At 45.2% G+C, this 20,249-nt stretch overlaps 1 protein-coding gene across 1 annotated transcript in view; it reads left to right on the forward strand.

Annotated features, from left to right (window-relative positions):
• Nucleotides 1-20,249, forward strand: part of LOC144720793 (nebulin-like) — a 100,424-nt gene that overhangs the window by 28,379 nt on the left and 51,796 nt on the right. The window contains exons 31-71 of the mRNA XM_078597842.1: nt 312-623; nt 723-926; nt 1,039-1,143; nt 1,249-1,356; nt 1,473-1,784; nt 1,873-2,076; nt 2,184-2,288; nt 2,517-2,624; nt 2,719-3,030; nt 3,117-3,320; nt 3,424-3,528; nt 6,082-6,189; nt 6,312-6,623; nt 6,712-6,915; nt 7,032-7,136; nt 7,269-7,376; nt 9,554-9,865; nt 9,968-10,171; nt 10,859-10,963; nt 11,103-11,210; nt 11,308-11,619; nt 11,701-11,904; nt 12,008-12,112; nt 12,248-12,355; nt 12,478-12,789; nt 12,871-13,074; nt 13,664-13,768; nt 13,880-13,987; nt 14,104-14,415; nt 14,505-14,708; nt 14,819-14,923; nt 15,079-15,186; nt 15,287-15,598; nt 15,685-15,888; nt 16,001-16,105; nt 16,678-16,785; nt 17,548-17,859; nt 17,947-18,150; nt 18,260-18,364; nt 19,336-19,443; nt 19,895-20,206. Of these exons, the coding sequence (XP_078453968.1) occupies nt 312-623; nt 723-926; nt 1,039-1,143; nt 1,249-1,356; nt 1,473-1,784; nt 1,873-2,076; nt 2,184-2,288; nt 2,517-2,624; nt 2,719-3,030; nt 3,117-3,320; nt 3,424-3,528; nt 6,082-6,189; nt 6,312-6,623; nt 6,712-6,915; nt 7,032-7,136; nt 7,269-7,376; nt 9,554-9,865; nt 9,968-10,171; nt 10,859-10,963; nt 11,103-11,210; nt 11,308-11,619; nt 11,701-11,904; nt 12,008-12,112; nt 12,248-12,355; nt 12,478-12,789; nt 12,871-13,074; nt 13,664-13,768; nt 13,880-13,987; nt 14,104-14,415; nt 14,505-14,708; nt 14,819-14,923; nt 15,079-15,186; nt 15,287-15,598; nt 15,685-15,888; nt 16,001-16,105; nt 16,678-16,785; nt 17,548-17,859; nt 17,947-18,150; nt 18,260-18,364; nt 19,336-19,443; nt 19,895-20,206 (7,602 nt within the window). The remainder of the gene's footprint in view (nt 1-311; nt 624-722; nt 927-1,038; nt 1,144-1,248; nt 1,357-1,472; nt 1,785-1,872; nt 2,077-2,183; nt 2,289-2,516; nt 2,625-2,718; nt 3,031-3,116; nt 3,321-3,423; nt 3,529-6,081; nt 6,190-6,311; nt 6,624-6,711; nt 6,916-7,031; nt 7,137-7,268; nt 7,377-9,553; nt 9,866-9,967; nt 10,172-10,858; nt 10,964-11,102; nt 11,211-11,307; nt 11,620-11,700; nt 11,905-12,007; nt 12,113-12,247; nt 12,356-12,477; nt 12,790-12,870; nt 13,075-13,663; nt 13,769-13,879; nt 13,988-14,103; nt 14,416-14,504; nt 14,709-14,818; nt 14,924-15,078; nt 15,187-15,286; nt 15,599-15,684; nt 15,889-16,000; nt 16,106-16,677; nt 16,786-17,547; nt 17,860-17,946; nt 18,151-18,259; nt 18,365-19,335; nt 19,444-19,894; nt 20,207-20,249) is intronic.

The raw sequence follows: 20,249 nt of genomic DNA on the forward strand, positions 1-20,249 counted from the left end.
TGCTATGTATAAATCCTTTGATTAATTCGCGGGTGATTTTTTAAAATTGGACCATGACATTGACAAGCAATGGCCTGCTCTTTTCGAATGACGTCACGTGATCTCAAAAATCCAATCTAAAGCACAAGGCACATTTACGGTCAATACAGCCTTAGCTAGAACGGTTTGCCAGATTCAAACTGCGAACATCTGCAACAAGCGGCAAACGTGCAACTGCTGGGTCATGTCCCTGTCAAAATATCGAGTGAAATAAGATGTACTTAAAAATAAATGCCAATAATATTGTCATTTTGTAACCTGACTTTCGACAGCGCAAGTACAAGAAGGAGTACGAGGCAGACAAGGGCAAGCATATTGGGGCCCAGAGCCTGCAGGACGACCCCAAGATGGTTCACTCAATGCGTGTGGCCAAGATGCAAAGTGAGCGCGAGTACAAGAAGGGTTATGAGAAGGGCAAGACCAGCTACCACACGCCACTGGACATGCTGCAGGTCGTGGAGGCCAAGAAGGCCCAGGCCATGGCCAGCAACGTGGACTACAAGACGCGGCTGCACAGCTACGTGCTGCCACCCGACTACATGACGGGACAGCACGCCCGCAAGGCCTACGACCTGCAGAGCGACGTGAGTGTGCATTCCCACCGGCCTCGTGCGTATCACTGAGAATCATCACCAGAGGCGGGTCACAGGGGATTCATGAAACAATGTCTTGTCTTTACACAGTCGCTGTACAAGTCAGACTTGGAATGGATCCGAGGGTGTGGATGGATTCCCACCGAATCCCTGGATGTAAAGAAGGTTCAAAGAGCAGGGGACATCCTCAGCGAGAAGAAATACCGGCAGCACCCGGACACCGTAGGCTTCACAAGTGTGATCGACTCGCCCGTCATGCAGCAGTGCAAGCTCAACGCCAACCAGACAAACGACGTGAGTTCATCAGTGCGGTGTTTGGGCTGAGTCTCTAAGTGTTCACAGCATTCAATACAATAAGTAAGTTAGTGAAAGGCGATCTGAGTGTATAATGTATCTGCATTGACAGCGCTTGTACAAGGAAGCCTGGGAGCAGGACAAGGTCAGCATTCACGTCATGCCTGACACTCCACAACTGCTGCAGGCAAAGGTCAACACCTACAACCTGAGCGATGTGAGTACCATTTGTAATAGAGACATGGGTTTATTTTATTTTTATACACGTATAAATTAATGTCATTTTTCATGTTTTCTTCATGATAATTTGTTTTTTGTACAGATATACTACAAGCATGACCTGGAGCAGATGAGAGCAGATGGATATGACCTGAGGCTGGATGCCATCTCCATTAAAGCTGCAAAGGCCTCCAGGAACATTGCTAGTGATGTGAGGTCCTTCATCTCATGAATAAACTCATGGGAACTAATGTTCGTGGATTAATGCATCAAACACATTAATACGATTTTCTTGAGCGATTTTGAATACGTTTGTATTACTTTCAGGTCAAGTACAAGGAGGCATTTGAGAAGGCAAAGGGACACCACGTGGGCTTCCAAAGTCTGGAAGACGATCCCAAGCTGGTCCACTCCATACGCGTTGCCAAAATGCAAAGTGATCGTGCGTACAAGAAGGATTTTGAAAAGAGTAAGACAAACTACCACATGCCTTTGGACATGCTGAACCTCGTCATGGCCAAGAAGTGCCAGGACATGGTCAGTGACACCAACTACAGGCAGAGGCTGCACGACTGGACGTGTCTGCCGGACCAGACCAGCGTCGCCCACGCCAAGATGGCCAACGAGCTTCAGAGTGATGTAAGATATTTTTTATGTTCCTGTTTACTCATCTATTCTGTTTTCCTCAGTCGTCTAACAACACGGCATTCTGGTTATGTCACCCTAGACGCTGTACAAGTCAGACTTGGATTGGATCCGGGGGTGTGGCTGGACTCCGGTTGGGTCCCTGGACAATGTGAAGGTTCAGAAAGCAGGAGACATCCTGAGTGAGAAGAAATACCGGCAGCACCCAGATACTGTAGGATTCACGAGCATCAGTGACTCGCCCATCATGCAGCAATACAAGCTCAACGCCGACCAGATCAATAACGTGAGTGCAATAGTGCTGGACTTGGGCTGAGACTGTAAGTGATTCCAGCATGCAATACTCATCCAAGAAAAGAGCAATCTAACTCTATAACATTTATGCACTGACAGCGCTTGTATAAGGAAGCCTGGGAGCATGACAAGATCAGCATTCACGTCATGCCCGACACTCCAGGGCTGCTGCAGGCCAAGGTCAACTCCTACAACCTGAGCGATGTGAGTGGTTCATATAGTCCGCGATCACACACAGTTTATGAGCAAATAAAATATGTATATCCTGCTTAACTGATCGTATCTAAACAAATGTTGAGCAAATGGTTGGTTCGGAATAACCAGACATAGGTCACCCTCTCTATTGGTCCTAACTGATGACATCACATTTCTCTCTGCACGTGAATGGAGTAGCCTGTGGTCTAGCTACATCACAGGAATCGTTTGTTTCAGGTTTGCTACAAAAAAGGACTGGAGGAGCAGCGTGCTCTAGGCTGTGACGTGCGAGCAGACGCCATCCCCATCCGAGCGGCCAAGGCCTGCAGGGCGATCGCCAGTGACGTGAGCTCACACCGCCGCACCGCCCTGCCTTCACAGCAACGAGCCACTACCCTGTGGCCACAGGCTGAAGGACGTGTGCCTCTTTCTTTTGCAGGTCAAGTACAAGGAGGCTTTTGAGAAGGCAAAGGGACACCACGTGGGCTTCCAAAGCCTGGAAGACGATCCCAAGCTGGTCCACTCCATGCGAGTTGCTAAAATGCAAAGCGATCGTGCGTACAAGAAGGATTTTGAAAAGAGTAAGACAAACTACCACATGCCTTTGGACATGCTGAACCTCGTCATGGCCAAGAAGTGCCAGGACATGGTCAGTGACACCAACTACAGGCAGAGGCTGCACGACTGGACGTGTCTGCCGGACCAGACCAGCGTCGCCCACGCCAAGATGGCCAACGAGCTGCAGAGCGATGTAAGATCTCAATTATATATGTTTTCTGTTTGTTATTCAAGCAGTGGAGAACACCAAGTAATTTCTGATGTTATTTTGTTTCTCAGACTCTGTACAAGGCAGACCTGGATTGGATCCGGGGATGTGGCTGGATCTCGGTTGGGTCCCTGGACAATGTGAAGGCTCAGAGAGCAGGAGACATCCTGAGCGAGAGGAAATACCGGCAGCACCCAGAGACCGTAGGCTTCACCAGCATCACCGACTCTCCCGTCATGCAGCAGTGCAAGATCAATGCCGACCAGATCAACAACGTGAGTGCTGTGCTTGACTTGATATAATTTCTGAAATGCTCCTACATCCAATACTCATGCGAGTAAAAGGTAATCTAACTCCCAAACGTATCTGCACTGACAGCGCTTGTACAAGGAAGCCTGGGAGCAGGACAAGATCAGCATTCATGTCATGCCCGACACTCCAGACATGTTGCAGGCCAAGGTCAACTCCTACAACCTGAGCGATGTGAGTCATTATGATATGAATGTTTTTGATATTTTACGTTGGATTTGGAAACCAGTCGCACTGTGTCTCACACTTCTGGCATCGATCTTGCTGAGATCACAGCGGTGGTTATCGTGAAATCAAATATGAAAGTTCAATATTATTCTTGCATTGCATTTTGCCTCGACTGTGTCACATTTCTCTATTTTGCAAGGCGATTCCACTCTCTGAGACATGTCCACCACTGCATGCAAAGAGCTCCAGGAGACAGTGTTGAGTCGCAGCAGCGCCCATTTATGAATGCACCGACATGGCCAGCAACGAAATTACACACGATCACAACTCATTCAGCCCACATATACAGCACCCTGTGCCCTTGCTTTCTCACAAAGGATCATACTCCGCGTTGTGAATTTAACAGTTTACATATCAAATATCATTCGCTATTACAGGCATGTCTCTTATAGCGTTCAGGATGCATTCTTGGAAAGCGGAGCGCGATACGAAACAACGCGATACGATGTCATAACACAGTTACAATGGAGATGCATTACCGACAGCGCTATTTTTTACCTATCAGCGGTATCGGTGATCGCCTTAATACTGATACTGTACACATGATAAATATATTCAAGCATTTTATAAATAAAATATTAACTTTTAATGATGACATGAAAAAATTACAAAAAGTTATCTGCCAACCAGTGCTTTCGTTTGGAGCTTGCGTAAGATTAACCACCATCTGCCGTAAACACACGTTCCGTGGGAAGCCTTCAAGACTGGCGGGCCGAGGCTGGGGCACTGATTGGCCCAGCGCCACGGAGCGTCAGCGACTCTCACTGGTTGAACTCGTGGCTCTGAGAAACGAGGGAGCGACGCGCACTGCGTGTTCTCGCTCAGGAATTTTGAACCATGCAGGAATTTTGAACGGAGGAATTTTCCTCCAGGACAAAGACCGTACGTAATAAGGAAATTGCATTATAAGAGTCAGCGCAACGAGAAATATGCCTGTATTATAAACAACCATACTCTTTGGTTCTTTCGGTAAAGTCACGTAGGAAGAAAAATAAAATGAAATAAAAATAATATCTTCTTGGTTCTTTCGGTAAAGTCACGTAGAAGGGAAGTAATAAAACAACAAAAATAAAACATAACAAAACAATTCTCACGACGTTTCGGCCACAACGCAAGCCTATATGTATGCTCCAGGCACGTGTGCTGTTTCATTCAGACGCTGTCGCCTCGACAGACCTGGTTTCACCTGGGGGCGGCTGCTTGCGTTGTGGCCGAAACGTCGTGAGAATTGTTTTGTTATGTTTTATTTTTGTTGTTTTGTTGCTTCCCTTCTACGTGACTTTGCCGAAAGAACCAAGAGAATGCTATTAACAGCACGCACGATTATATTTCACCGGCATCTTCTTGGTTCTTTCGGTGGAGTCGCGTAGAGGGGAAGTGGTAAAATGGTCAAATTAAAACATAGTAGGGTGGTTCTCGCGACGTTGCAGCCACAGCGCAAGCAGCCGTCCTCGGGTGAAGAATGAAACACCACCGAGCTTGGAGCGTATGTTTAAGCTGGGTTGGAGGGGGGAAGAGGAGCGCCTTGACAAAATAATTTGCATGTCAAGAGGAATTTAGCATATTTATTGGAAATTCACCTGAGGACGGCTGCTTGCATTGTGGCCGAAACGTCGTGAGAATTATTTTACTATGTTATATTTTTATTATTTTATTACTTCCCTTCTACGTGACTTTACCGAAAGAACCAAGAAGATGAATCCCTGCAGTCACGAAAGCTTTAAATCGAAAAAATAATATATCACGACGTTTCGATCGCAACACAAGCGGTCGTCCTCAGGCGTAAAAAATAATCCAGCAGTGGAACTGCTGAACCAGGAAGAAACAGCGAGAGAGCCGTTACAACAAGAGGTTATATATGTGGCGAAGGGCAAGCAGCCAGGGTCTGAGCTGGAAAGGAATTCCATCCCCTCACGCAAGCACGTCAGTTGTGTTAATGGGGGAGATTAGGGAGAGAGATTAGCATGAAATGAGCTTCTGTTGCCGTGTAAGAGTATCGCCCCGTGTATGCGCATAACAGCAGTGTTAATGGGAGATTAGCACTATGTTGATATGTTGATGGGAGAGATTCGGCAGAGAGATTAGGGAGATTAGCAAGTTAATGTGTTGTCTATGTGTAACACAAGCTAGAAATAACCACTGTATTAACTTTAATAATATCTATTATAAATACTATATATGTGAATTATGTTGCATTACAATTAAGGATTATATTTAGATTTAAATTAAAATATCAGAGCTCCGCATGCATGCTACATTCCTCTCATTGCCCTGCGTGGCTTGGAGCCCACTGTCGGTCTTGTGCCTGCCTGCGCATGTCCATTGGAAGACGGAGAGCCCAACGCATTGCTGCCCATCTGATCGAAGCCAATCGCGGCCCAGCCCTGTCCACGCTGCTATTACGCAATTCTCGCATTACACTTAAGAGGATATTGATTATTTATTCAGGGACTCTATATCCAATTTCAGAAATTAATTGCGTGAATATTTATTTTCTAGAAATACTACAAGCACAGTCTGGAACAGATGAGATCCGATGGATATGATTTAAGGTTGGATGCCATCTCAATCAAAGCTGCAAAAGCATCCAGGAGTATCGCCAGTGACGTAAGCACCTCCCTCACATGGGGCCCACCCCTGTCGCTGCTAACTTTACATGTTATGTCTACATTATGAGTTTGCGTTCCCGCACATTATTGGTTATTTACAAGTATTTTTTTTCTCTCCAGTACATATACAAGGAGGCTTACCGCAAGCAGAAGGGACACCACGTGGGCTTCCGAAGCCTGGAAGACGATCCCAAGCTGGTCCACTCCATACGCGTTGCCAAAATGCAGAGTGACCGTGAATACAAGAAGGATTTTGAAAAGAGTAAGACAAACTACCACATGCCTTTGGACATGCTGAACCTCGTCATGGCCAAGAAGTGCCAGGACATGGTCAGTGACACCAACTACAGGCAGAGGCTGCACGACTGGACGTGTCTGGCGGACCAGACCAGCGTCGCCCACGCCAAGATGGCCAACGAGCTACAGAGCGATGTAAGGCCTTATTTTAAAATGTGTTGTTATTATTATTATTTGAACAGTGGAAAGGAATTTATTTCTCTGACATGCTTTTGTGTCTCAGACTCTGTACAAGGCAGACCTGGATTGGATCCGGGGATGTGGCTGGATTCCGGTTGGGTCCCTGGACAATGTGAAGGCTCAGAGAGCAGGAGACATCCTGAGCGAGAGGAAATACCGGCAGCACCCAGAGACCGTAGGCTTCACCAGCATCACCAACTCGCCTTTCATGCAGCAGTGCAAGCTCAACGCCGACCAGATCAACGACGTGAGTGCATCAGTACTGTGCTTGGACTGAGTTTCTAAATATTCCTTGCATGCATTACTCATGCGATAGGAGGATGAGAAGGATAATTTAACTCCGTTGTGTATCTGCACCGACAGCGCTTGTACAAGGAAGCCTGGGAGCAGGACAAGGTCAGCATTCACGTCATGCCCGATACGCCACAGCTGCTGCAGGCCAAGGTCAACACCTACAACCTGAGCGATGTGAGTACCTAGGTGTGAGAGACTCAATTTTATTGTTCGTATTAAAATTTATTCCAATTAAATGCATCTGTCTATATCACAATATGTAGTTTTTTTACGTCTAATTTCATTCCGTAATGATTATATGTACAGAAATACTACAAGCAGGGTCTGGAGCAGATGAAAGCGGATGGATATGACCTGAGGTTGGACGCCATTTCTATTAAAGCTGCAAAAGCCTCAAGGAACATCGCCAGCGATGTAAGCAACCTTCCACTCATTAGCGGCAATTGAATGCTTACTATTGTGTTAACTTAAAAAGTTACAACCCTTCTTGAGCCATACATGATTTTTCAAGATTCTAACTGCTATAGTAATACAACAACTGAACTTTTTTATGGGCTGGCAGAGCCAAAGAGTCGTTATTGACAGGTATATTTTCCAGGTGACAACCAGGCCATGCAGATTCTTCCATGGAAGGTTGTGTCTCCTCCACTCCTACACAACTACAGAATGAAACCAGACAAGGGCAGGGGTCATAGGACTCCCTCATATACAATTACATTTACATCGCGTCTCAATTTAACCACATCTCCAGACGCTTCACACGAAACGTAAAGCATTCAAAGGGTATGAATAGGTAAAAGAAACAGAAAAAAATAAGATTTAAACATTTTATCCATATGCACATGAAAACAAATGATGTTGGAGGTTTGACTTGAACAACGGCAGAGTCTCAAATGCATGGAGTTTAAATGGAATTGAATTCCAGAGCCTAGATAGGAGAATCCGAGAAGGGGGACCTTCAAGGAATGAAGGTTGTCTGTGGGCTTTATCACTGGAATGGAGATAACGTGCCAGAGAATCGAGTGAGATAAGAGTGGAGAAGTAGCCAGGGGCAAGACAAATGCCAATAAGAGCCACTGAAATATTAAATTGAATTTGAGACTTGACAGGAAGCCAGTGCAAAGATTGCAGTGCAGGAGTGCTATAATCACATTTTCACGTTTGAGTGAGGAGCCTTGTATCGAAATTCTGAATCATGTGTTATCTTGAAAGGAGGGAATTTGAAATACCATAGAAGAGCGAGTTTAATTGGTCTAGGCGAGAAGTAATAAAAGCGTGGATATAGGCCTTAGCAGACAGTGCAGGTAAACATTGCCGTGTCGACTCAGTGTGACGCAGGTGGCAGTAAGAGTCCTTGCAGACTCGGGAGATGTGGCGGGTGAACATATCAGGGTACAGGAGATCCACACTCGACTTTGAGATTTTATTTTGACACTTTTTGTTTCACCAATCTGAAGGATCTCAGTTTTGGTAGTATTTAAAAGAAGAAAGTTTGAACCAATCCAGTTTGAGATTGCATTAAAACAAGCTCAAAAATTGGACATTGCAGATGAATGAGAGAAGTCCATAGAGACGTACTGCTGGGTGTTATCAGCACAGATCTCATGTGCCACCTTTAAACTTGATATGATTGCACCAAATTGAAGGAGGTAAATGGGAAAGGCAGTGGGCCAAATAAGGAGTCATGTGGTACCCCATTGATTTAACAGTTTTAGAGAGGAAGATTTACCCTAAAATGAATCATAAACAAAATAATTTATGGTAATAAGATAACCCAGAGAGTAATATACTTACGTATCTCTGAAGGCACTGAAGCCTGTGGTCTAGAATACAGCTGTGAGATCAATGGGGACCAGAAGCATAAGAGACCCATGATCATAAGAGACTAGGAAGCCATTGACCACACCTAAACATTGTCTCTGTAAAAGTGGCCTTGTTGAAAACCAAACTGCAATAGGTCATAGAGACCATGGATGGCAAGGTGATTAGGTAGAAATGTAAAAGTATTCTTTTCCAGAACCTTCCCCAGAAAAGACAATTTTGAGATAGGGTAGAATTTTTTTAAAGTAAGTCAGGGTCAACATTAGATGTGTGAGTATAAGAGTGGCAGTAGCTTGTACCGGTAGAATGAATCCATTGACCACCCAAGTGATATGGTGATAGAGAGTGGGTAGGCAGTGTGCGATGAGTTTTCCGAGACCCAGATCCATGATGGAAGTAGACATCTTCATTTTGGAGAAGATGTTGGGTAATTAAAGTTTGTGTGACGGCTTATGGGATGTCACGCTTGGGGGGGGGGGAGAAAGTTGAGGAAAAAGGAACAGGGGAGGCATTGTGTGATGCCAGTTTTCCACTTCTAATTTGTTTCAAAATCATGGATGAATTTTTTTCATGAAAAACTATATCTTCAATTAGATTTTCACCAATTGCTGCTTACTTTACGGTCATAGGAGATACTAAAGGCTGCGCTTTTAATATTCTTGATCAAATGTTTGTGAGGTTTGGTATTCTATCATCTAAGCAACCCTAAGTTTACAAGAATTAATTTAATGTTTTAATAATTTTTTGATCAACATTCATTATTTTTTCAGGTCAAGTACAAGGAGGCTTTTGAGAAGGCAAAGGGACACCACGTGGGCTTCCAAAGCCTGGAAGATGATCCCAAGCTGGTCCACTCCATGCGCGTTGCTAAAATGCAAAGCGATCGTGCGTACAAGAAGGATTTTGAAAAGAGTAAGACAAACTACCACATGCCTTTGGACATGCTGAACCTCGTCATGGCCAAGAAGTGCCAGGACATGGTCAGTGACACCAACTACAGGCAGAAGTTGCACGACTGGACGTGTCTGCCGGACCAGACCAGCGTCACCCACGCCAAGATGGCCAACGAACTTCAGAGCGATGTAAGGTTTTGTAATTGCATATTTATTGTTTGCCTTTCATTCTCATTGTTATTCATGCAGTGGATAACACAACATCATTTATTACGTATTTTTGTTTCTCAGACTCTGTACAAGGCAGACCTGGATTGGATCCGGGGATGTGGCTGGATTCCGGTTGGGTCCCTGGACAATGTGAAGGCTCAGAGAGCAGGAGACATCCTGAGCGAGAGGAAATACCGGCAGCACCCAGAGACCGTAGGCTTCACCAGCATCACCAACTCACCTTTCATGCAGCAGTGCAAGCTCAACGCCGATCAGATCAACGACGTGAGTGCATTGGTGCTCTTCTTGGCCTGCTTCTGCACATTTTTGCCAGAATGCATGACTGTAACACTCCAATTTACACCACCCCCCCCCCCCCCCCCGCTTAACTTAATTTCTCTGCAACATCCTCAACTTATTGATACCCAATCCTATATGATGTACTGTGTACCTCACCAAAACCTACTCGAGATTTAGGAACTTTACCATTAAGGCTCAAATTAGTTACCTTCTACAGTGAACATTTAGGTGCCAAATGGCGCCCAAATGTTAGCGTCCCTGACTGGTTATAGTCTCTTTCATGTGTACTCTATTCGTATTTTCCCCCCCACATACCATGCTTATGGCAACTATTTGTATACAAATGAAAACAATTTTGACATGATAACCTACTACTAATAATATATATAGTATAATACACGAAGTAATATATCTTAATATATCAATAATAAGCATTTGCTTCTCACATTGATGGTTGGACAGTATAGATGTGCAATGGGCTACTGAGCATCCTTTGTTAATGTTCTGTACCACGTTACGATCCACCATCCCATCTCTTTGCTTCGATTTAGGTACTTTCACTTTATGTTCTAGTTTTCAGGAACGCATCTTGGACGTAAACTGGAGTATGCCTTTACTTACATTAGTTAAGAAGGAATGTAATCAAATGTCTCAACATGTTCACACAAACAGCGCTTGTACAAGAAGGCCTGGGAGCAGGACAAGGTCAGCATTCACGTCATGCCCGACACGCCACAGCTGCTGCAGGCCAAGGTCAACACCTACAACCTGAGCGATGTAAGTTCATGGCAGATGGATGTTAATCATATGTTCACTTACAAGGGAGCGATTTATTTATTATTAGCACACACATATATACAGTATATACAATATAATGCATCAGATTTCTATGGGTAATTTTGATATTTTTTTCTAGAAATCCTACAAGCAAGGTCTGGAGCAGATGAGAGCGGATGGATATGACCTAAAGTTGGACGCCATCTCCATTAAAACTGCAAAAGCCTCCAGGAATATCGCCAGTGATGTGAGCAGCTCCCTGTCATGAAGAGTCACTGGCTGATCACCCCCTTTACTTTCCGCTTGACCAATAGCTTGTAATGTAATGTTTAATATCTTTGCAGTACATATACAAGGAGGCTTACCGCAAGCAGAAGGGACACCACGTGGGCTTCCGAAGCCTGGAAGACGATCCCAAGCTGGTCCACTCCATACGCGTTGCCAAAATGCAGAGTGACCGTGAATACAAGAAGGATTTTGAAAAGAGTAAGACAAACTACCACATGTCTTTGGACATGCTGAACCTCGTCATGGCCAAGAAGTGCCAGGACATGGTCAGTGACACCAACTACAGGCAGAGGCTGCACGACTGGACGTGTCTGGCGGACCAGACCAGTGTCGCCCATGCCAAGATGGCCAACGAGCTGCAGAGCGATGTAAGGCCTTAATTACATTGTTTCATTATTATTCGAACAGTGGAAAGGGATTTATTTATCTGACATGCTTTTGTGTCTCAGACTCTGTACAAGGCAGACCTGGATTGGATCCGGGGATGTGGCTGGATTCCGGTTGGGTCCTTGGACAATGTGAAGGCTCAGAGAGCAGGAGACATCCTGAGCGAGAGGAAATACCGGCAGCACCCAGAGACCGTAGGCTTCACCAGCATCACCAACTCGCCTTTCATGCAGCAGTGCAAGCTCAACGCTGACCAGATCAACGACGTGAGTGCTTTCGTGCTGTTTCTGGACCGATTTTGCAAATTTTTTCCACGTGAAATACTCACCTGAGCAAAAGGTAATCTGACAAACGTATGTGCATTGACAGCGCTTGTACAAGGAAGCCTGGGAGCATGACAAGGTCAGCATTCACGTCATGTCCGACACTCCAGGGCTGCTGCAGGCCAAGGTCAACTCCTACAACCTGAGCGATGTGAGTAGCAGAGTGGGAGAAAAAAAGCTGTATAAAATTGTAGAGGTACTAGAAATTGCAGTAACCTTTCAAAGTAACGTTTTAATAAATTAATTAAGTTATATTTTTGCTAAACTATGAATACCCATTGTACAGAAATACTACAAGCAGGGTCTGGAGCAGATGAGATCCGATGGATATGACTTAAGGTTGGATGCCATCTCAATCAAAGCTGCAAAAGCATCCAGGAGTATCGCCAGTGACGTAAGCACCTCCCTCACATGGGGCCCACCCCTGTCGCTGCTAACTTTACATGTTATGTTTACATTGTGAGTTTGTGTTCCCGCACATTATTGGTTATTTACAAGTATTTTTTCTCTCTCCAGTATACATACAAGGAGGCTTACCGCAAGCAGAAGGGACACCACGTGGGCTTCCGAAGCCTGGAAGACGATCCCAAGCTGGTCCACTCCATACGCGTTGCCAAAATGCAGAGCGACCGTGAATACAAGAGGGATTTTGAAAAGAGTAAGACAAACTACCACATGCCTTTGGACATGCTGAACCTCGTCATGGCCAAGAAGTGCCAGGACATGGTCAGTGACACCACCTACAGGCAGAGGCTGCACGACTGGACGTGTCTGCCGGACCAGACCAGCGTCGCCCACGCCAAGATGGCCAACGAGCTGCAGAGCGATGTAAGGCCTTAATTACATTGTTTCATTATTATTCGAACAGTGGAAAGGGATTTATTTATCTGACATGCTTCTGTCTCTCAGACTCTATACAAAGCAGACCTGGATTGGATCCGGGGATGTGGCTGGATTCCGGTTGGGTCCCTGGACAATGTGAAGGCTCAGAGAGCAGGAGACATCCTGAGCGAGAGGAAATACCGGCAGCACCCAGAGACCGTAGGCTTTACCAGCATCACCAACTCACCTTTCATGCAGCAGTGCAAGCTCAACGCCGACCAGATCAACGACGTGAGTGCTGTGCTTTACTTGATATCTTTTATTAAATGCTTCTACATGCAATACTCATGCGAGTAAAGGATAATGTGACTCTAAAGTGCAGTAGATCATCGATAATTATTCGGCGGCTTCGGTAAGGGAAGGGGCGCCGTATTTTATAAAATGCTGTATAATCACGAATTATTATTTCAAATAGCTGATTTTTGCACATTCTTGCCTAACATTACGTTTTAGGTGCTGTGTTTGTTTTTATGTGTTTTAAATGTGTTTACTATATGAAGTTGGCATAAGTAATCATACAAATAAACAAAACAAAAATATCCTACTGTAAAAAGTGAGTGTATTTACTGTATCGTACTTAACACTCTAATCTCAAAGACTGCATGCGGTGATATACGTACTATGCTCTTGTTTCAATAACCATGTGTTTGACGATCGCCGGACTGGTTACAGCCTTTGGAGCGGTTTTTCCGGTTTAACTGGATAGGCCCGGGACCGCCGGATAATGTTGGAAGCCAGATAATGTTGGAAGCCGGATAATGTTGGAAGCTGGATGAATGCACGCCGGAAAATCGATGATCAACTGTATGTGCATTGACAGCGCTTGTACAAGAAAGCCTGGGAGCAGGACAAGATCAGCATTCACGTCATGCCCGACACTCCAGGGCTGCTGCAGGCCAAGGTCAACACCTACAACCTGAGCGATGTGAGTTGGTATGAAATTAAAGGTCTTGATATTATACTTTGGCTTTCGTGTTTCATGTGTGGAATACATTTAACACGTTTCCAGCTAATGGTGTTCATATATATTTTACAGAAATACTACAAGCAGGGTTTGCAGCAGATGAGAGCCGATGGATATGACCTGGGATTGGAGGCCATCTCTATCAAAGCTGCAAAAGCATCCATGAACATCGCCAGTGATGTGAGCCCCATTCTCTTGTGTTATTTTAGGGTGGGGTTACGATCTATCCTTGCCGTGCAATCAACTACAGCACATCTTCATATGCATTTGATTAAATATTTATGTATTTTTTTCAGGTCAAGTACAAGGAGGCCTTCGAGAAGGCAAAGGGACACCACGTGGGCTTCCAAAGCCTGGAAGACGATCCCAAGCTGGTCCACTCCATACGCGTTGCCAAAATGCAAAGCGATCGTGCGTACAAGAAGGATTTTGAAAAGAGTAAGACAAACTACCACATGCCTTTGGACATGATGAACCTCGTCATGGCCAAGAAGTGCCAGGACATGGTCAGTGACACCAACTACAGGCAGAGGCTGCACGACTGGACGTGTCTGCCGGACCAGACCAGCGTCACCCACGCCAAGATGGCCAACGAGCTGCAGAGCGATGTAAGATCTTGTTTTATGTTTTTGTTTACTCATCTATTCTGTTTTCCTCAGTGTCTAGCAACACAGCATTCTGGTTTATGTAACCGTAGACGCTGTACAAGGCAGACCTGGATTGGATCCGGGGATGTGGCTGGATTCCGGTTGGGTCCCTGGACAATGTGAAGGCTCAGAGAGCAGGAGACATCCTGAGCGAGAGGAAATACCGGCAGCACCCAGAGACCGTAGGCTTCACCAGCATCACCAACTCACCTTTCATGCAACAGTGCAAGCTCAACGCTGACCAGATCAACGACGTGAGTGCATCAATACTCTGCTTGGACTGAGTTTCTAAATATTCCTTGCATGCATTACTCATGCGATAGGAGAATGATAATTGAACTCCTTTGTGTATCTACACCCACAGCGCTTGTACAAGGAAGCCTGGGAGCAGGACAAGGTCAGCATTCACGTCATGCCCGACACTCCACAGCTGCTGCAGGCCAAGGTCAACACCTACAACCTGAGCGATGTGAGTACCTAGGTGTAGGAGATAAGGACCTGGATTAAGTTTACACGATTAGCTGGTAGTGGTTGATATGGAGAATGAGTTGGAAGCTTGGTATATTCGACAAATTGATGCAGTAAAGTACCTCGTATTATATAAAAAGTGTTCTTGTTGTACAGAAATCCTACAAGCAGGATCTGGTGCAGATGAGAGCAGATGGGTATGACCTGGGGTTGGAGGCAATCTCCGTTAAAGCTGCAAAAGCCTCCAGGAACATCGCCAGTGATGTGAGTACCTATCTCATGTTATTGCATGTTCACACCTTTTGCTGACATGTCTCTATGAATTTATGAATTGATGTATTCATCTGTGTTAATTTCTCTATAGTACCTATACACGGAGGCTTACCGTAAGGAAAAGGGACATCACTTTGGATTCCAAAGCCTGGAAGACGATCCCAAGCTAGTCCACTCTATGCGCGTTGCTAAAATGCAGAGCGATCGTGAATACAAGAAGCATTTTGAAAAGAGTAAGACAAACTACCACATGCCTTTGGACATGCTGAACCTCGTCATGGCCAAGAAGTGCCAGGACATGGTCAGTGACACCACCTACAGGCAGAGGCTGCACGACTGGACGTGTCTGCCGGACCAGACCAGCGTCGCCCACGCCAAGATGGCCAACGAGCTGCAGAGCGATGTAAGATCTCAATTATATATGTTTTTTGTTTGTTATTCAAGCAGTGGAGAACACCAAGTAATTTCTGATGTTATTTTGTTTCTCAGACTCTGTACAAGGCAGACCTGGATTGGCTCCGGGGATGTGGCTGGATTCCGGTTGGGTCCCTGGACAATGTGAAGGCTCAGAGAGCAGGAGACATCCTGAGCGAGAGGAAATACCGGCAGCACCCAGAGACCGTAGGCTTTACCAGCATCACCAACTCACCTTTCATGCAGCAGTGCAAGCTCAACGCCGACCAGATCAACGACGTGAGTGCATTGGTGCTGTTCTCAGGCTGAGTCTCTAAGTGTTACCAGTATGCAATAGTCTCTCTGTGTGTGAAAAATGTAACCTGACTCCATAATGTACCCGTACTCACAGCGCTTGTACAAGAAGGCCTGGGAGCAGGACAAGGTCAGCATTCACGTCATGCCCGACACTCCACAGCTGCTGCAGGCCAAGGTCAACACCTACAACCTGAGTGATGTGAGTACCAGGGTGTGACTGAGAAGTTACTTTAACGCGTCACATAATGTATAAAATAACACTTGAGATGTGTTACTCTCTTATTTCCAAGAAGTGGCATGAAACCCAACATCATGGAATAGTGTCTTCTCCGTAGATGAGGCTATTCGTGTAAAGCTCGCAGCGCCAGGGCTCTGTAGTTTCATACGGTAGGTTTTTAGTTTGTGGTCCCACTGGCAGACTCATGTGTTTTAAAGCACAAGAGTTATTCCTTCTTGAAAATGAAAGTCTTTTGGGATCAAATTCTTCCTGCCAGAATTACAGCCGTCACTTGCACTGTGCCTGAACACAATGTCTGGTGTAACCCACACCCTGTCCATGTGAATCAGTACAGTATTCATATTAGGCAATGAAATGCATTACCTGCTTCTCGGTTGCATGGTATATTCCATATATCATACATTCAACTGGCATCAATAACATTTTAAACTCTGAATTTTCGTTTGCTGTTTGTTTGTGTCGATTGGCATGTTAGAAGACGTGTGCGTATAATATACTGTTTGTTTGTGATGTATTTTGTTATCACCACACAGAAATGCTACAGGAAAGGCCTGGATAAAATGAGAGCGGATGGATACGACCTCAAGTCGGACGCCATCTCCATTAAAGCAGCAAAGGCCTCCAGGGACATCGCTAGCGACGTGAGCAACCTTCCACTCATTAGAGACAACTGAATGCTTACTATTGTGTTGACTGAAAAATGTACAACTCTTCTTGAGCATCTCCATGCATATCGTGGGCCGTCGCTGGCTGATCACTCCTTGATTTGCTGCTGAATCTGTTATGTTGAAGTAGAATGTTCATCAGTGGCCCAACTTAAATGAAAGGAAAATTATAATTATTCTCTCACCTAGTTTACAGGTTTCCAGTTTGATCCCAAACCCTGACAATACCAGTTGTATATTTGGAGTGCGCATGTTCTCTCTCCCCATAGTCTCGTGGATTTTTTTCCAAGTCATCCGGTTTTTCCCTACACATTTAGCAACGTGCGTTTAGATTATTTGGCTGCAGATATAAATTCCCACATGTGATGATGTAAGCCACTTCGATGAGCTATCATGTGTGGCCAGATCACCACTGAAAGAGCTCAGTGGGCTTTACTTGATGAAATAGTTTTGTTTGGTTTTGACTCATTGTTCCTGTGATATCATGACATTGAATTAAGAAGTCGGGTCAGGTGACGCCGGTTATTTTGACTCCATAGTTTCTGCATTGAAGATGCTTGACACAATTCCAAGTGAAACGCCGTATCTAATTTTCTACATTTTCTTGTGTGAATTATTTTTTCAACTTACCAGTGAGTTGAAACAATAATTTTTGGCACATTAAACGTTTATATGCGTGAAAATGTATTTTGTAAAAAATTGTGATTCGTATATTCAACGTGTATAATTATTTTGCAGTATATCTACAAGGAGGCTTACCGCAAGGACAAAGGACACCATTTTGGGTTCCGAAGCCTGGAAGACGACCCCAAGTTGGTACACTCCATACGCGTTGCTAAAATGCAAAGTGAACGTGAATACAGAAAGGATTTTGAAAATATTAAAAACAGTAACCACATTCCTTTGGACATGCTGAACCTCGTCATGGCCAAAAAGTGCCAGGACATCCTCAGTGATGTCAACTACAGGCAGAGGCTGCACGACTGGACGTGTCTGCCGGACCAGACCAGCATTGCCCATGCCAAGATGGCCAACGAGCTGCAGAGTGATGTAAGTCCCTTTATGTTTCTGTTTGTGCATCTATTATATCGTTTTTCAGTGTCCAGCATTTCTGAATTTTGGTTCGTGTCACCATAGGCCCTGTACAAGGCAGACCTGGAGTGGCTGCGGGGATGTGGCTGGATTGCCAATGAATCTCTGGATATGAAGAAGTCTCAGAGAGCAGCAGAGATTCTGAGTGACAAAAAATACCGGCAGCATCCAGCCACCCTAAGCTTCACCAGTGTGAATGACTCGCCTTTCTTGCTGCAGTGCAAGCTCAATGCCGACCAGATCAACGATGTGAGTTCATGAGTGCTGTGTTTGGGCTGAGTCTCTATGTGATTCTGGTATGCAATACTCATGCGATTAAATGACCATTTGACCCACTAACGTATATCTGCACTGGCAGCGTTTGTACAGGGAAACATGGGAGCAGGACAAGATCAGAATTCACGTCATGCCTGACACGCCACAGATGCTGCAGGCCAAAGTCAACACCTACAACCTGAGTGATGTGAGTACCTGGGTGTGAGAGATAGGGACTTAGATAAGTGCATTGCAACCTCTTCTTGGTTCTTTACCGAAAGAACCAAGAAGATGAATCCCTGCAGTCACGAAAGCTTTAAATCGAAATTTGCATTGCAACCTGTGTGCTGCGGAAAAGTCCTGGGTGTGCCACGGTACCTTCGGAATTATAGGAGAGGAAGAGAACCTCAAATTCTCATATGCCGCCCGACTGATTCAGAGTGAGACCTCTGCTGTCAAACCGGAGCTGGTCATTAGCACACTGTCCAGGTATGGAAAATGTCCACTCTCTTCACAACGGCTCTATCACCAATAGGGAGTTAAGGGGTGGAGTTTTTTATGGCACAAAATACCCAGATAGTTGTCTAGTTTTGGTGGGGCTGATTGTAAGACCCCACCTCTCAGTATCAATCACCAGATCATCAGCATTCATAACATGGTTAAGCAATACGGAGCCATTCCTTGACCACACCCGGGCATCCATCAGAATCTCATTGTATTCCAAGTTGAACAGTGAATGGCTCTGACTCCTGGCCACAGAGCTTTACCCGGGCCTGCCCACCATCATGAAGGCCCTTAATGATTGTGAGCAGAGAGCCTGGGATGCCGCAAGCATGAAGAACTGCCCAGAGCCCAGGCCTGTTGATAGGCCTTGACCAGGTCAATAAATCAGAGATGTACGTCATGTTGGAATTCCCTACATATCTGCTGTAGCAGACCGACATAGAATATGGCATCCCTGCAGGATCGCCCTGGCCTGAAACCACGTTGGGGCTCTGCAGGTATCTCCTCAGAGACACACACAGACACAAAGACACATAGACACGAATCTACTCACGCAGCTAGGAAAATTAACATGCTGACATGATTGGCTTTACCTGTTCTTCTCTATATCACACTATATTACGATTGCCAAGTCTCGTATTTCTCTTCATTACAATGTGTGTTTCTCTTGCACAGAAATCCTACAGGAAGGGCCTGGAACAAATGAGAGCAGACGGCTATGACTTGGGGTCAGAGGCTATCTCTGTGAAAGCTGCAAAGGCTTCCAGAATTATCGCCAGTGATGTGAGCACCTCATTCCATGTCACTACATATTTGTTCTCTTTATTGCTTGATGGGTCATTGTAATATTATTAAGCTTGTTTACCCAGAAAAAAACTCACTGAGTCTCAAGACTCAGAAGGTTCCTGCTGAGTTTTTGCAGTTTGCGGCAAAGTTTTCTTTGTGTTTTTCAATTGAGTATTTTTTTGTTATTTGGCAAATTTAGATTTTGATGCCAGCACACAGTAGCGTATTCTTCTTTGCATATTGTCAGAGGACCTTTAGTGTCCACTTTGAGTGAAGCAGTCAGTGCGTGGTATTTTATGCTTAGTACACCTGCAGAATGAACCAGGGCCGCCTAACGGATTGCACCACGAGCCTCAAAGAAGCAGGGAACATGCTACCGCTGGACTATGTAACCGCTATTTGAATTATTTGTATTTATTGTGATTATATTCTTCTGATTTTTATACAGTACATATACAAGCAGGCTTATGAGCATGACAAGGGCCAGCTCTGTGGGATTCGCAGCCTGGATGATGACCTCAGGATGGTCAATGCCTTGCGAGTTGGCAAACTGCAGAGTGACCTTGAGTACAAGAAAGATTTAGTGGAAAGTAAATCCAACTTGCACATTCCTACGGACATGCTGAACCTCGTCGTGGCCAAGAAGTGCCAGGACATGCTCAGTGACACCACCTACAGGCAGAGGCTGCACGACTGGACGTGTCTGCCGGACCAGACCAGCGTGGCCCATGCCAAGATGGCCACTGAGCTGCAGAGCGATGTAAGTTCCTTTATGTTTCTGTTTCTTTGTGTGTGTTTTGTAT

The sequence above is a fragment of the Lampetra planeri genome, chromosome 10, assembly GCF_965212315.1.
Source record: "Lampetra planeri chromosome 10, kcLamPlan1.2.h2, whole genome shotgun sequence".
In the NCBI taxonomy this organism is placed as follows: domain Eukaryota; kingdom Metazoa; phylum Chordata; class Hyperoartia; order Petromyzontiformes; family Petromyzontidae; genus Lampetra; species Lampetra planeri.